Source organism: Neopelma chrysocephalum, unplaced genomic scaffold (genome assembly GCF_003984885.1).
Source record: "Neopelma chrysocephalum unplaced genomic scaffold, ASM398488v2 Primary Assembly neopelma1_88, whole genome shotgun sequence".
Classification (NCBI taxonomy): Eukaryota; Metazoa; Chordata; class Aves; order Passeriformes; family Pipridae; genus Neopelma; species Neopelma chrysocephalum.
In genome coordinates this window covers 2,983,239-2,998,704 of record NW_020897750.1, presented here as the reverse complement: position 1 = coordinate 2,998,704, position 15,466 = coordinate 2,983,239, and the positions used below count along the sequence as shown (strand labels likewise).

General features: G+C 40.5%; 1 protein-coding gene across 9 annotated transcripts in view; it reads right to left on the bottom strand.

Moving 5' to 3' along the window:
* ZNF827 (zinc finger protein 827) overlaps nucleotides 1-15,466 on the bottom strand; it is a 106,201-nt gene that overhangs the window by 71,716 nt on the left and 19,019 nt on the right. For 8 of the 9 annotated variants that reach the window (XR_003535751.1, XR_003535752.1, XM_027692696.1 and 5 more), the window contains exons 2-3: nucleotides 7,607-8,617; nucleotides 2,730-2,902 (exon numbers count right to left, since the gene is read on the bottom strand). Coding sequence is in view for 7 of the 9 variants with exons in the window: in XM_027692696.1 (XP_027548497.1) it covers nucleotides 2,730-2,902; nucleotides 7,607-8,617 (1,184 nt within the window). In the remaining 2 variants the exon portion in view is untranslated. The remainder of the gene's footprint in view (nucleotides 1-2,729; nucleotides 2,903-7,606; nucleotides 8,618-15,466) is intronic. The other variant, XM_027692697.1, reaches the window with a different exon arrangement.

Below are 15,466 nucleotides of genomic sequence, written 5' to 3'. Positions count from 1 at the left end.
CAGTACCTTAATTTTGAGTAGCATTTTTAGTTTTGAAAAATGTGTCTTGTAGCCACAGTTGCCTCATGGAGAGGGAGAGAGGGCTGGAGAGCTGGAAGCAGCTCTGCCTTCACAAGTTGCCTGCCAGGAAGTAGATAAGGCCAGGTGGTTCCCAAAGGATACTAAGACAATGAAGACAACTGAAACAACCTACTGGCAAAATCAGAATGCTGCATCCTAAGTAGATCCCAGCTGTGCTGTACCATTTCTGATGTGTATTCATTCCATTTGGAACGCTGTTGGCTTACATATGTGCCAGGTATTATCATCTCATATACACAGAGATTCAAAAGAAGCACTGTTTTATAATGAGAAAAGAAATCTGGTACTTTTTATTTTTAATTTGGTTATCAATTATTTATACTTCCACCAAAAAAACCCTCAAATTATGTCTGGCACTTTTGGACACGACTAACACGCCCTTACCTCATTCACCTGCTTCAATTTTGATGTGATAGAAAATATTTTTACAAATGGCCTAGTCAATTGAGAAAGTGTGTATGAAACTGATTGACATTAAGGTGAAACATAAACTTTCAGATTGTTGTCCTTGTGATTCTTTGCATCTATCCATGAGATTATAACAAGGACAAAATCAAAATGCAGACCACGTAGTTTTTAAAGACAATTACTTTCATCTCAAATAGGGAGCAGTTTTACCAGAAAAGACCCCCAACTCCATCATGACCTGCATGACTGGACTGTGTTGATTGAGGAGACTTCAGATATTGCCTTCACAGTAAGGCTAAAGGAGGCTGTAATCTCTTAGATTGAGTCAAGCAGCTCTGGGCCTGACTCTGACCTCAGTGTTTTCTAACTCCGCACTACTTGGTCATAATTTCCATATTACCAAATAATTAATGCTACATGTTACATGGCTGTACAAGGAGGTCTGTTTTAAGCTGATGCAGGCTCAGTTAATGAAAAGATTAATGTTGGGAGGCGAGTAGAAAGGAGCACAAAGGCCTCAGAGAGCCACCAATCTGAGAGCACATAGAGACAGTGAAAAAGTCCCCAAGTTTCTCCAATATCCCACCAGTGACCACCTATGGAAATCACCATGCCAAAAAGGAAGGGATAGGCCCTCAACCTGCAAACAATTTTTGCCAAAAAGGCAAAAAAAAGCAGAGAACAAGTATCTGTATCTGTGCAGGGAATAACAGGGATGTCCTTTACAAAGCAGGGGAAAACAACAGGTCTTTGGCAGGGAATAGCAAGCTTGTAGGTGATGCATGCTTTTGTGCAGGCTGTCAACAGCTGAAAACAATAAAAAAAAACAAAAACCAACCAAACAAACAACAAAAAAACCCCAAACCAAAACACTTTCTTTACATGCTGTGTTCCCATTCTATCTATTCATCTTCTACTTAGGATGGTCATCTGTGCCCTCTAGTCAACACAGAACACCAAGTCCTAAAAGAAAGAGCCATAAACACCAAGCCTACTTGATAAGGATTAGCATGATACACCAAGGATGCCTGGGAGTAGTGCATTGATTCACAGTTGAAGTGTTAAGGAATGAGCCTTCAGACTTAAGGGGGATGATTTCAGACCCAGCAATGACCTAAACCATGGCAAGATGTGCTGTTGTAATCAATGGAATCTGAATAACTTAAACTGAAGTGAATAGTTATTTGAGTGTAAGGAAGGTCAGGCTCCTCTCTAGTAAGCTCAGATTCTGCAATAGCATCTTGAACAGGCATTTTGTTCAAGGAGGCAAGAAACCTGAACAGGCATTTCTGTCCCCCTTCACACCAGTCTCTATTACACACACTTGTCTAAAACAGACAAAATGCTAATTATAATAAAACATTTTACTATTACTAAAAAACTCAACTTCATTAACAAGGGAAATTTTTTTGAACTTCAGCTTCTTCATTGAAGGGCTAATAGGACAGGTATCATTTTTACTTCATCAAGCATATTATACAGCTTGCAAGACCTGGCATTCTTTATGTTGCAACCATGTAGTACTTCAGCTAAGCAGACACTGAGTTTCTTTATATTTTTATATTTCTCTGTACCAACACAGATACAGATTCCTTCAAAAGGTCATCTTCAGTTTGAGCCTGAAACTTAGGCTGAGTTAAGAGCACACTCTAAACTTAATGGAAACACTTGAAAACAAAACATTACAGAATAATCTGTCATTCATTTTGGTTCGGATGATTCACTGCTGAGCTGCCGGCAGTTAAAACCCATAACAAGAAAAAAGTTTATACTGCAGGCCTGTCTGTAGAAAGCAATGGAGAGATCCCTGCTAGAGCTGGCCAAGTTGGTTTGCCCACTTACTGTGATGCAATGGCATGCAGAGTTACTAGCTGGCATCCTGAAAAGCAGCACTGATGTGATTGCGTGCCACATCCCAACCCAACACCCCTGCATCTGGTGGTTCCAGGTCCAGAAGTGAGTCAGTCACAGACAGCTTGTGCTGCACCAAGTTGACATAACCTAAGGCAGTTTTCCACATTGCATAAAATGGAAAGGCAAGCAAGGGAATAGAAGTTATTTCTTTATCTTTTTATGGCCTCTGTGCTTAAATAAAGGCATCATTCATAGTACAACTAAGGAAATTTTGTTCTTGTAAATGCAAATGAAATATATATATATATATACATATATATAAAACAAGCCATCATTTTTTGACTGATGTTTCGAGTACTTTGGTTGTCAGAAAACACTTCCCTTACCTTCATGTGTGACTTGAGATTGTCCTTGCGTGCACAGCGAAATGGACAGAGTGGGCACTGATGACTCTTCAAGCCTGTGTGAATCACCATGTGCCGTTTCCAGTAACTCTTCCTCTTGATAACCAAACCACAGATTGGACACTGGAAAGGTTTTCCCCCTTCCTCTTCTGAGGCTTAGCAGAAGGGGGAAGAAAAAGAGAGGATCCTTTACAGCCACTTGGCAAATACTTTCCCCTTGCAAACATACTCAAGATATCATTTTTCAATGCTAGAGTTTCATCTGTAAAGAGACATATCAGTTAAACAACAACAGGTACCAGAAATTTCAGTTCCTCCCCCTCACATATGCCTCTTCCCCTTTATCTAGTTATTATCCCTCTAAGAAAGGTCACCATAATTTATAAAGGTTAATGCCCCAAACATCCTTTCACTAATCAGTAGAGGATGCTACTCTACCTCACCTGGTCCTAATGTTCTTTATAATTTAACTGAACTGAGATGAATGCCTCTTATAATCATCACTTTGCAGCTTCATTTCCCATCAAAGGCTGGCTGTAGTAGGGTACGGAAAATATGCTTAACTGTTAAAAAATGATCCATTTCCATATCTGATGGTCAGCCAGCAGGAAAGCAGGATATAAAGCATAGAAGAATCCACAGCTTCACTGAAAAGCATGCTGGTATTGCATATCGGACATATTTAACACCAGAAGTGAATGACTTCAGAAGCCCTGCTGCTGAAATTGTTTAGTTATGGCTTGAGCAGATACTGCTGCTATGTCAGCCATCAAAGGTCTTCGGGTCATAGGTTTTCTTCTGCTCCTCTAATTGCCAGGGCTTTCAATCTGCCTTCCTAAATGTCTGCACTCGACTTTACCGCCCAGTTCACCTAAGATAAGGAAAGGATTTGGTGGCATTGATCAGGCAAATATGGTTAGTCATAAGTTCAAAGGAAAGAGAAATTACTCGTGGCTGACTTTGCACAACTAACCATCCATCCATCTTCTCACCATGGTTTCCCCTTCTTTATTATAAAGAAAGGCCTACTGTTACAGTGGAATTCGACGCCTTTTTCCTCACGTTAAAAGACGAGACTGTTTTCAAATATTCATAGCTCAGCAATGTGCATATTGCTATTCAAAAATTCCCTCAGACTATTTAATTTCATTATTATCAGGGTTTTTTTCTACCGATAAGGATATAGCAAACATCAAATTCCCTCGATGAGGAACTAAGTGATAAAAACCCCCAGAAAGATCTGTCACATCCTAAAATATAATTCTTGCTATTAAGTGGGAAACAAAACCACTGTAATTCAACTGATTAGGTAGTCATTATGTAAGTACAGAAAAAGGACACAATGTCAGTGTGCACTACTACATGTTCAGAAATTCTCCTTGTGAAATATTCTATCGTACTTAACATATCAAATTGTTCTCCTCTCTGTACCTCTAAAGGGTAAGCCAAAACCAATGCTATAATTACTTGTGTTTCTGTTTTTAAACATCTTTACTTCCTCACAAAAGGCAGGAGAAAGACAAACCACAGAAAAAAAATCATGGGTAGCATTTTTACCTATCACCTCTTTTCCTTCTATCACATCTTTTCTCCAGTCTCTGGTTATCATCCAGAAAAGAAACATGTTACAAGGTATTACCTCTTTCTGACCCCCTTAAAAATAAGTCTGCAAACAAGATGGATCAGTGGTTTAGCACATTACAAAATATGCAAAGAACTGGGATGAATGCATGTGACTCCAGTGATAACAATGACAATTAGTGTTACACAGGAATTATGCCAATGCGCTCTGAAGCTGAACCATGTTAGCTCTATAATATAGTGCATAAAGCTCAGAATTCATTCATGGGCTTCAGCTTTCCTTCATTTATATTGATGTCTATTTTATATCACACAGTGCCATTTGGTTGGAAAGAGTTATTCCAGTGAGGAGAAAATCAGCCAGTGCTTCCCAAAGAAGTTTTGGGAACAAAATTGCAAGCATCACAGGCAAAAAGTTACACCAAACAAGCATACAGTCAGTCAAATAAAGGTCTGCCACCCACAGTCCTTCAAAAACAATCAGAACAGAGATTCCACACTTCCTTTTAAATTTCATCCCAAAGGTGTGAGCAGTTTATAAAATTGGCAATATTAACCGATTGATATAAAAGTTAGTCTTCTCTGTACCACTTCACTATAAAAAAAAATGCACTTAATGATTAGGTTGACCAAACCTGACATGCCATTTCAGAGGCAATTACACTCAGATAAGCCATGACTCCAGCTTTTTGCCTGAAATAAGTCTGAGCAAATATCTCAACGTGGTGGACAAAAGAGCAGCAGGCATACCCTTGTTATTAACTTATTCCTCTTTAAATAGCCTCCATCTTTGCTGTTCCTTACTTGTCGACATCTAATTAATCTCACTGAGTATTGATCTCATAACCAAAGCTAGATGTTGCTGGTGGGTAAGTGAATCAGATTCATAACAGCAAAGCAAACTCATCAGTGCATTAGAAGTTCAAAGTACGAGAGGGGAAAAAAAGACCACTCAAGCTATGCCTACTGGGAAAAGATGTTTCACTCTGGGAACAAGATAAAAAAAAAAGTCTCAAGGAGCAACCAGACAGACACAAAAAGATAAAGCACTATAAGATTAAATACTATTTTTTGGGTTTAGTGCTATAAGGTTGTATGCGCAAAAGGAATCAGGAATGTGGGACATTTATTTTCATGGCAAATATACACATTCAGCTGCTTTACTCAAATTTTACAAAAGTGAAGTCTTCAACCAAAGGTCACTAAACAGTGACCTCTTTTCACAAGATGTATTTCTCCATAGCTGAAGGAATGGAGGAGTCGGGCTTATCATAATCAACGTCCAGATATGCTAACCAACAGCTTGCTTTTTATTTTCAGTCAGTTAACTAATTAGGAAGGAAAAACTTCAAAGCATATCAGAAAATGAACTTCCAGAAATGTTATGAACATTACACTTTAGAGTTTTCCTGGATGCCAACTGGTATTGGCCCAGTGCGTATGAACTGAAAGGAAACACCCTTCCTCTTGGGATACTGGTCCCATATATCATAAAAAATAAGCAGTTGTTCCTCGGTTACCAAGGACCTGAGGCAATCAGCCCCCATTGTTATCTTCTACCAACACAGTATGCTTGGGCCTTCAGCAAAGAGAATAGTTGCTTGAAATTTGCTGCATCAGAGCTCGTCTGTAAAGTGCCAGTACTAACAGGCACACTGGTAACAGAGCACTCCCCTACTACAAGCTGCACAGACAAATTCCAGTTTTTTAGTCAAACACAGAGCCTGGGTTTTACTACAACCATGTACTTTTCGCCAGTAAAAACTTATGATGTGAACAACTTTTTCCCCTTGCAGGAAATAAAGTAAGAGTTTCAAATAAATTTTAACCTTACTTCCTTTCTATGCATTGCTGCCTTTCTTATATGAAGGCCAGTCTTGGTGGGGAGTTACATTAAATTAATGACTACTTTCACACTGGTGTAGCCAGCATAGGTACTCCTATTCCCACACGAAAGGACCTTTTGCTGGTTTAGCTTATGCTAGTCCAAAAAGGACTTCATCTAAACTAATGAGAACCTTAGGCTAGATCCATGCCAAGAATAGTTTGCCACTTTAATGGCCTTGGCAAAACACACCAGCAAAGCATTTGCAGAACACATGTAACACAGAGCAAAAAACTGGTTCTGGCTGCAACTTATTGCATCCCTCCCTCTCCTCTTCCAAGGGAGGGATGAGCATTGCTGTCCATCCAATAGCTTCTATCCTATGAGTTTTGACCCGAGCTGCACAGGGACAGATCAGATCTCATAATACCCCTAAAGAAAAAGGTCAGGTCAGGAGAGAAGGCAGTGGAATTGCAACATCCGTGTCAGGCTTCATACCTGTACACTGGCTTGCTACACTTGTACAGCCAAGCTAGTATTCCTGACAAAGCTCTAATATACTAAACCACATTGTGCACCTGGTGAAGATCACTGCCATGCTTCCTCTCCCTCTGCAGCAGAAAGCCACCCCAGGGAGAACACTGACGACTTGAAGTCGTATGTTCTACCAGAAATATGAATCCATGACGGAAACTTTTTATAGAAAGAGATGAAAGAACAATTATTATTCCTTAGTTTGAAGATTGATCATTTAAATTCCCCTGCATGGTTTGCCAGTTCTTTAAAGCTTTTGTTACCCAGAGAGTTTCTTCTTCTTCTTTCCTATGAGCCTCATTTCTTGACCATCAACAGCTGGAACTGGTGGAGGGAAGTCAGAAGTGTAAAATGGTTCTTGTTGAGCAAATTAGAGAAATGCAGTTTAGTTGGGGTTTTCTTGTTAACAACAAAGGGTTGTAAAAAAAATTTAATGAAAAGTGGCAACATAATAATATACTCTGGTAAATTAGGACAGGGTAGTAAGCGATTATACAAAAGTCCATTTGTGACAGAGACAGCAGGAGGGAGAATTCTCCCTTGTCCAGTATTTCAAAAGCACTAGTTTTGTACATGCTCACTGATACTGTGAGCTCCCTAACAGGGATTCTTTGATCTTCTCTATTAAATGTTTTGTGGACTTATTCTAAACTTGGTAAGAGAAGAAAATACTATTGTATGGAATAAAAGAAAAAAAAACGTACTGAACTGTACACTCCTATCTTTCAAATGTGGAAAAATTTGTGACAGCTTGGTCTCAAAGTGGTATCTTAAGCTTTTCTATTGTTCACCTAAAGTATCTATTTCTTATTCTCATAAGACATAGAATCAAACCAAATCCAGACCCCTTGAAGAGATGTTATAGAAGCCTATAGCAAAACAAATACATTTTACTTAGTGGTTCAAATTGTATCCATACCTGTACTAGCGGGTTTGGATGCTCTTCCCTTAGGGACTGGTAGTAACAATAATTCCAAAGACTGTGGCGGAGTTGCTTTTTCTTGTTTCATCTCCGAAAGCTGCAGGGGATCCTCAGGAACCAGCGACTTCTTCTTCTCAGCCAAGAGGGTGCCTGCAGCTCTTGCAGCAACCTCCTTGAGAAGGGCAGCTGAAGAGGTCATGGAAGCCAGAGAAAGAAAAGAACTTGCCGGAGGCGGGTGCTCCTGCCCAGGAGTCATGCTTCTTTCACTCACTTTCTTAGATAAAGCTGCTAACGTGGAGCTGGCTGACTGAGAACTAAAAGGTGAGGAAAAGGATTCAAATCTTATAGGGTCTTCAGTCCTTGAAAAAGATTTGTCCTGCAGAACGGCATTGGCTGCGGCTTTCAGTTTCAGGATAGCTGAATCAGGGGACAAACCACAGGTGGTGGTTGAGTTTGGCAACCACTTACCTTGATTCCATATAAAGTGACTGCTTGCATTGTATTGGTCACTTTGTTCCTGTTTCTCAGCGAGCTTTCTGGCAAGAACACTCAGCTGCTGGGCGTGATGAGCAGGTGGAGAGAAGGAGACGTTCGAGCCAAGGTTTACAGGGGACTCAACTCTGCCATTGACTGTAACAGCAGCATCCAGCTTGAGGGAGCCAGCCTCCAGGAGCCGCCTCAGGTTACTGCTCAGTGGCTTATTCGGACCAGGAGGTTCTTCTTCACACAGAGATGACACATCAGGAGAAAGGTGCTCTTTGCTCTGTAACGTGTCTCTTAGTGCCTCATTTTCAATGGATCCCAGCTCCGCTGCGTTGCTGCTCGGCGTTGCACTTCCCAAAGAGGTATCCGGGGAAGTGGACTGCTCTTGGATTCTGTCCTCAAGAGACAACTTAAAGTTCTCCTGGACTTCTCCATATGATGCTTCTGAAGGAGTTTCTGAAGAATTTCCAAACCAGCGTTCTTCTTCACTGAGTTCCCCTTCCACTTCTTCCTGTCTGGTACCATCTGTGTGGAACCACGAACAACAGTATTATTCCCAAATCTGCGTAAAATAGTTTCTTAGCATGAAGCATGCCTGACCTCTGCATTGTAAAATAGTTTCTTAGAATGAAGCACGCCTGACCTCTGCATGACCCTCCTGAATAGTCACAGAACATCCCCCTAAAGTGCCCGGGCTTGGAATCAGCCTAGATTGAGTGACCACGTAAAATATGTTTTGAAAATGAATAAATCTTTCTTAGAAGCCAAAATCATGACAAGCCTGTCATCTTTCAGACAGCATAACTAAAACAGCTAAAACTGCAACAATACATATAAACATAATATATATTCATATATCACAAACAATTCTTTATTGGCATACTCCATACATCCTGCAAAATATTATGAACTCTCTGGTATAAAGCAGGGATTTCTCAGGCCCAAAAATACACAAGTGTTTCTATATTTGTACAGCTAGCACAGGTGCACCTTCAAAAGCAGATCAGGTGTGCAGCTACTCAAATCTCAGTCTGGTCCTGCAGTGACCCCTATCTAAAAGAAAAAATGTGTACTGATAATCCACAATTCATTCCTGAATAGCTGAAATGACTAATACATGAATGCAGGCTAAAGCTTTCCAACTATTTGGGAAAGGAGTATCATACACACAGTGTCCTCTTATACAAACACTACTTGCTTGTCATTTGTTTGCCACTGTCTAATAAATCTTTAAAGACCAACCTAAACTGAACTTAGTTTAGCTGAAAAGAAAGAAAAAAAGTGTTGGTCTCACTGTAGCTAAGTTACATTTTCTCCACTCCGGTAACTGCAACACACCCGGCCTCTCCTGAGACCCAACTGCCAGTGTTTAAAGCACTGTGACCCTGGATTGCTCTTCTCCCTGACAGGTATTCAAAGTCATACAGTCGTGACCAAGACATTTTTTGCAGATCTTCCTGGCCAATCAGAACACAGTAAAGAACAGCAGCAATGCTAGAATTAAATTCATGTTATCTTCTCTTGCCAGATACCTCTCACATTTCTTGCTTTTAGACTCAATGTCCCAAGCTATAAAAGAATCTTTGTAATCATACAAAACAAAAGTATTTAGTATAACCCTCTACTGACATTCTGGAAATAAGCCTGCATGATATGCACTGTATCTATGATCATATATTATTCCCAGATTCCCAATTTAATTCTAGTAAATTACAAAACTTGGAGAGAAGCTGATGAATAAAAACTTAGATTTATGTTATTGCTTTGATCCAACGAATTTAAGGAGGAAAACCCCAGCCAAATGTATCATGAGTATAGAGATACCAACATAGACTCTGAAAGCAAAGATTTATTTGGTGTTATAGAGAATATGAAGAACAGTCTCTCAGAGAAAGTTTCTTTTACTCAAAACCCTCTGGAGAAAAATTCACGCAATATTTTAAGAGCCCACAGTCAATCTACTCAGTTACCTTTGATTAGTAATTCAAGCAGAAGAGGACTAGCATCTTCCCTATTCAAAACAAACAAAAGCCAAGCAAAACCCCAAGCACTTGCCTAAATGATTTTGATATTATCCAAGTTAGCATCACAGGCACAGCAAGATTTACAATAACATGTGCATAAAGGCCAGTACCATGTCCATTCCAATAAAGATAGATGCTAATCAGTTGAACCAGCACTTATGCAGGTCAAAGGAGAACTGAATGTATTCACTCTTCACCCTGTGAACATTAAAAAGTAACTTAAGCATATCTGTACAGCTGGGTGCACTGAGATGAGAGATCTGTTCACTCATCCCAGATGCAAACAAGTTCTGGATTGGAAGCCAAAAAAGCATCTTGCTGGCACTTTGTCTGAACTGATACATCAAGTGCAGGGCACATCCTCTGGGACACAACCTAGAGTTGACACCACTTCTGAACCAGGGCGAGCCTGCTTCCTACCACTAACATTGCATGCCTGTGTTGAAACAATCCCTCCTCTCCCCTGCAAAATCTACTTTCTGTGTCTCTACTTCCCTTCCATAAATAGGGAGAATTGCATTTCCCTTCACTCAGAAAGCCATTCAAACATTAGTTTGAGAGATATTTAAGCGTAAATGGATACAAGAGGAGGTGGATTTTGGTTTTAGAGAAACCTACAGCTTACTAACCCCCCAAACTTCTCTGTTCCTTCCCATGTACCTCAATTTCTTAGTGTTTATAAGTTGCAACCAGCCTTTAAAATACCAGTTAAATGACACTGCTTTACCAATATCTCAATTTTGCTCATTCTGCTTGCACTGGAAAGGAATTCTTCATTCTCACCTGCACCAGTTCTTGCTCCTACTACAAAAGATAGTGAGAATATATGTGGAATATTACTATCCCTCCTTTCTAAAGCTGACATCTCAGAGAACACTCACAGTAGCTGAAGAACAGGACACTGGTATTTTAAGTTAATGGTACAAAGAGGGGGAAGAACAGCTGGAGAGATGTGGGAACAGGACACGGTTGCCTTTTTTTTTTCAGACAAGCACATTCTCCACTATGGTCTTAACTTTATGAAAGAGCAGCCACCAACATGGTATTGACAGGGAGCAGCAGGAGTGCAGGATTCTTCATCAAGGCCTGCTCCCAAGCCCAGAATTTCCCTCCTCTTTGGGAACGCAGTGAGAGCTCCCTCTCCTGTTGCTAATCTACCTGTAACCACTCAAGCCCTCTCAAGGCTCCATGCAGTCTCTATAATAAAGGGCAAATTTCCTTTGCAGCATCACTATCCCAAAAGCCAGCTGGATACTTTTCTTCCTCACCAGTGCAGTTTCTTTCTGTACCCAGAAACCAGACCTCTAGCTGCTGACACAGTTCTAATTTTCCACTTCTCAGTAATTCCCAGTTGCTGCAGTATCAAGCCCACTGTATTTTAAGGCGGTAAGGTTAACGCTGAAAAAGCCAGCATCAGGGGCTTATCATGAGCTCAGTCAACTCTCCTTTTAAACAGCAGTGAATTGATTTAGAAGCGTAATGGTGAAGCCTGGCAATTTAATTTCTAAGCGAAGTTGCCATTCAAGGCCTTCAGGGCAGAATTTTAATTCACATTGACTTGTGAGCCTGTGAGTTTGAACAAGCTTGAGAACTCCAGGAGAAATCAGCCCAATCCACCAGCTTCCTTATGAATTCAAATTATATGAAACCTTCCCTCAACACAGAGGGTTCATGTGTCACCCAGGCCACGTTTGTCTGAAACAGGAGGCAACCTCCACATGTCTGGCAAGAAACTTCAGCTGTATTTCACATCTGTGGCAGAAGATCTGCATGTCATGTTTTTCCCTTTTCTCACAACACAGCTATAGAGCTCCAGTGAGAGTCCTTGAAAGATAGGAATAGAAATGTAATATCACACTTAAATTTCTTCTCTCCACCATAAACACACTACAGTTCGTTATTACAGAATTACTTTAAGCTACTGGCATTTCATTTCTACTGCAGCTTGAAATGCTAAACATGGGTAAGAAACAACATGGAAGTTGTAAAGCAGGAAAAGGTACTTCAGAGTTAGAGGCAAATTCTCACTGACTTCCTTTGGAACAAGACCTGGCTGGGAATCTCACCAGTTTTTACCAAGGAACTGCTCAACAGCTTGCCTCTTCTCAACATGATACAAGAGTCAAGACCTTCCAATGCTGCTTTTTCCTGATTTCCACAGCAGTTCTGGAAGGAGAACTGCTTTCCAAACCTTTTGCCACTGGCAGAGGCTAGTGGAAGTTACAGATGTCCTGCATGCTTTGGGACCATCACATCACACAGCACCCTGGAGCCTCACAAAAGTGTTTTCCACTCCTGTCAGCAATGACAAAAGGCACCAAAGTACTGTTGGGTGACTGCTGCCACTGATGTAGCCCAACATCCATCTCTGGCAAAGCCACAAGTGTGTGCAGAAGCACTGTTTGAAGAAGTGCCAGTTTCCCTTGCTCGCCAACTCATCTGCTTGTTATCAAATACAGAGAAGTTCATTTTCCTCTGCAAGAGATCAGTTTGACAGACAAATCTTATTGATCCCAAAGTGTGTTATTTCACTTTGTGACCATGTGCCCTTTTATTTAGCGTGCTGATTAGAATCTGACCCTGGTGCCAATAGAAATGTAAATATTAACTTGCTCAAACTACTTACATCTGAAAACTGAAAAAGACAAACATGTTTGTTGATTTATACACTGAGCCACCCAATTCAAATGCTGGAAACTTTAACTGTTACCCAAGGGTAATGTACACCTGCCATTCCTGAAAGTGCAAGTGTGAAATGATCCACAAACTCCACTTTGTAGGTCTTGGAGTGAAGAAATATGAACGCAGCGGGCTAGATCTACAGAAAAGGGAAGAGCCTTCAAATCGTGGCACAGAGCAACAGACACAGGCAGTGAAAACATGATGGAAAGAACACCATTTGGACCACCAGAAATTATCTGAGAAGAGGCTACAGCTAAGGAACCCACCCCAAAGAGACTGAATTTTCATGCTAAGTGGGACAAAATTCCACTTTAATCATTCACTGTAATGAGTAAATTAAAGAACTTCAATACAGAAATCCATATGCTAGAGTGATATGAAACATATGGAAACTGTAATGATGGGATTATAGAATGAAAATTAAAGCAAATACAGAAGTAGGTAGAAGTTGAAAAATTTCAAAGAAATGCACACAGGAAAATTGCTGATGAGATAAATTAAGCAAAATTGCCCTTTTTTCAACAGTTACATTTCAAGGAAAATCTGGGAGTCTACAGGACCAGGATCTAAAGATACAGGAGAGCCAAAACTCATCTTTATTGATATCAATTGTCTTCATCTACATAAGGATTTCAGATATCATCATTCAAGTTCGTGTCAATCTAAATTTAATATTGCAATTGCATTTGCTGTCTATTTGACCACAGGTCATCTTCCTAATTTGCTGCCCCAACAGCTCTGTCATTCCATCTCTAACACTTACCATAAATCACTCTCTGTATTATTTTATACTAAACACTGTACCTAGGCCTACTGAAAGAGCTCGGATTAAGTGATAGGTTTACACTAGGGAACTGAAGAGCTCTGCAAAGATACCTAAAGAATTTAAAAGAACACATTAAACTTAAATGAAGCAGTAAGCCATCCAAAAGGAGATCTCAGGAAACACCGACCGACTCGGTTGAGCAATCAGTTTAAGGCCAAGTAAATAGGCAAATGCATCAAAACTAAGGCAGAGACAACACTTGAGCAACCTAGGACTTAGTCTCATGTGACTTTTATCAGTGACAGCAAGAAAAGTGGAATGAATGAATGAAGAGAAAGAACAGTCAATGACCAAGAAGGCATGGACAACTGTAACAGGTTTTAACTAGTCACGGACAAGATAGAGGTGAGACAGATAGTAAACTGGTATGTTCATATTTGGCCTCCAGGATGGGTTATCATGTTCTATTCCTTCCTGGTTGCTTTCTCAGAACTCTCAAATGAGGATTAGGGAATCAGGCCACAGGTTAAAATTCACTCTCCTGGCAGTCCATATCAGAATACCCTCTCTTTACAGGTGCTGTAGCCCAGGTTCCATCACGACTGTTACCATCAGCATCACCTCCAAATAAAACAAGTTTTCTGTCACATGATGGGTGTACATTCAAGCTTAACACAGGCTCACAATGTCTCCATCTTACCCCTGCAACAGTCAGCCAACTTATACCCTCTAGAATTGGAATCCAGGAGAATCCTCACTTACTTCAGCCAAACCCAGTAAGTATCACTGGTACAGAAGCCTTGACATTTGCCAGAGACTGGTTGCTAGTTACCCTGGGCAGAACAGTTTCAGGGGAACCAGGAAAGACAAAGACATAATAGAGAAGCTCCAGGATGAAATTTGGAGAGGAACTCAACGTCCTAACTGCAAACAGCACCTTTCATGAGGACTATCAGCCACAAAAGTGTCACATTCAGAATCTAGCGCAGACCAGATAATACACAGCAGAAAAGAATGAAGGAGCTAAAGACTGAATACAATGGATACCTTCAGATAAATTATGTACACTATGTAAGTGCATCACTTTAGCAATGGTAAAAAATAATTACAAGAGACCACTTGCTAATAACACATCACTTTCTAATTCACATTTTCTCTGGCTGTCAGCTGCATATAAACCCTTCCTGATTTCACAATCAGGTACTATAGAAACCAGAAGGCACAGGCCCAAAAATGACAGTTGTATCTGGGAAGTCTATTCTGTGGTATCCTATATAAATTGCTGAGTCTAGCTGCCTGCCTACAAACTACCCTTTTGGTATTCAGACTGATCTTTAAGCACTTCAAACAAAAAATGGTGCATGTAATTTCTTTGGGCTGAACAACTTTTGTGGGTTCCCACACCCAACAGACCATGCAGATGTGTGTGCAGCAGGACTATCTCCAAGAAGCTGGGCACACTGTGCACCAACACCCCACAGCCTCCACCTCTAAAAAGCACTTACAGCCACATTTGATTAGAGTGTATATCCAGTGCAGCAGCTACGTTGATTTTCCCATAGGGATGCTTACTAGAAAATCATGATTTTAATAAAGACACAAAGGCCTGCCTTAACTCCTTTTAATATATCTACAGCAGCAAATAAAACTTAAAAGTCACAGTTACATAAACAGTCATGTGCTAGAGTGCCCTTGGTCCCCCATTTTCCCTTCATGATTTCTGTGACCTATAATAGGTAAGCAGCACAGGAAGTCACTGTCCTCTTTGAATGGAATTTCTGGCTCGCTCCCTTATCAACGGGATGATTGTTCAACTCTTGACCTCCTCACAAAATGGTTTAGCAGTGTTGCTGGTGCTTGAACCAAATTTCTCTGCTGCAGGCTGACCTAGAGAGAGCAGCA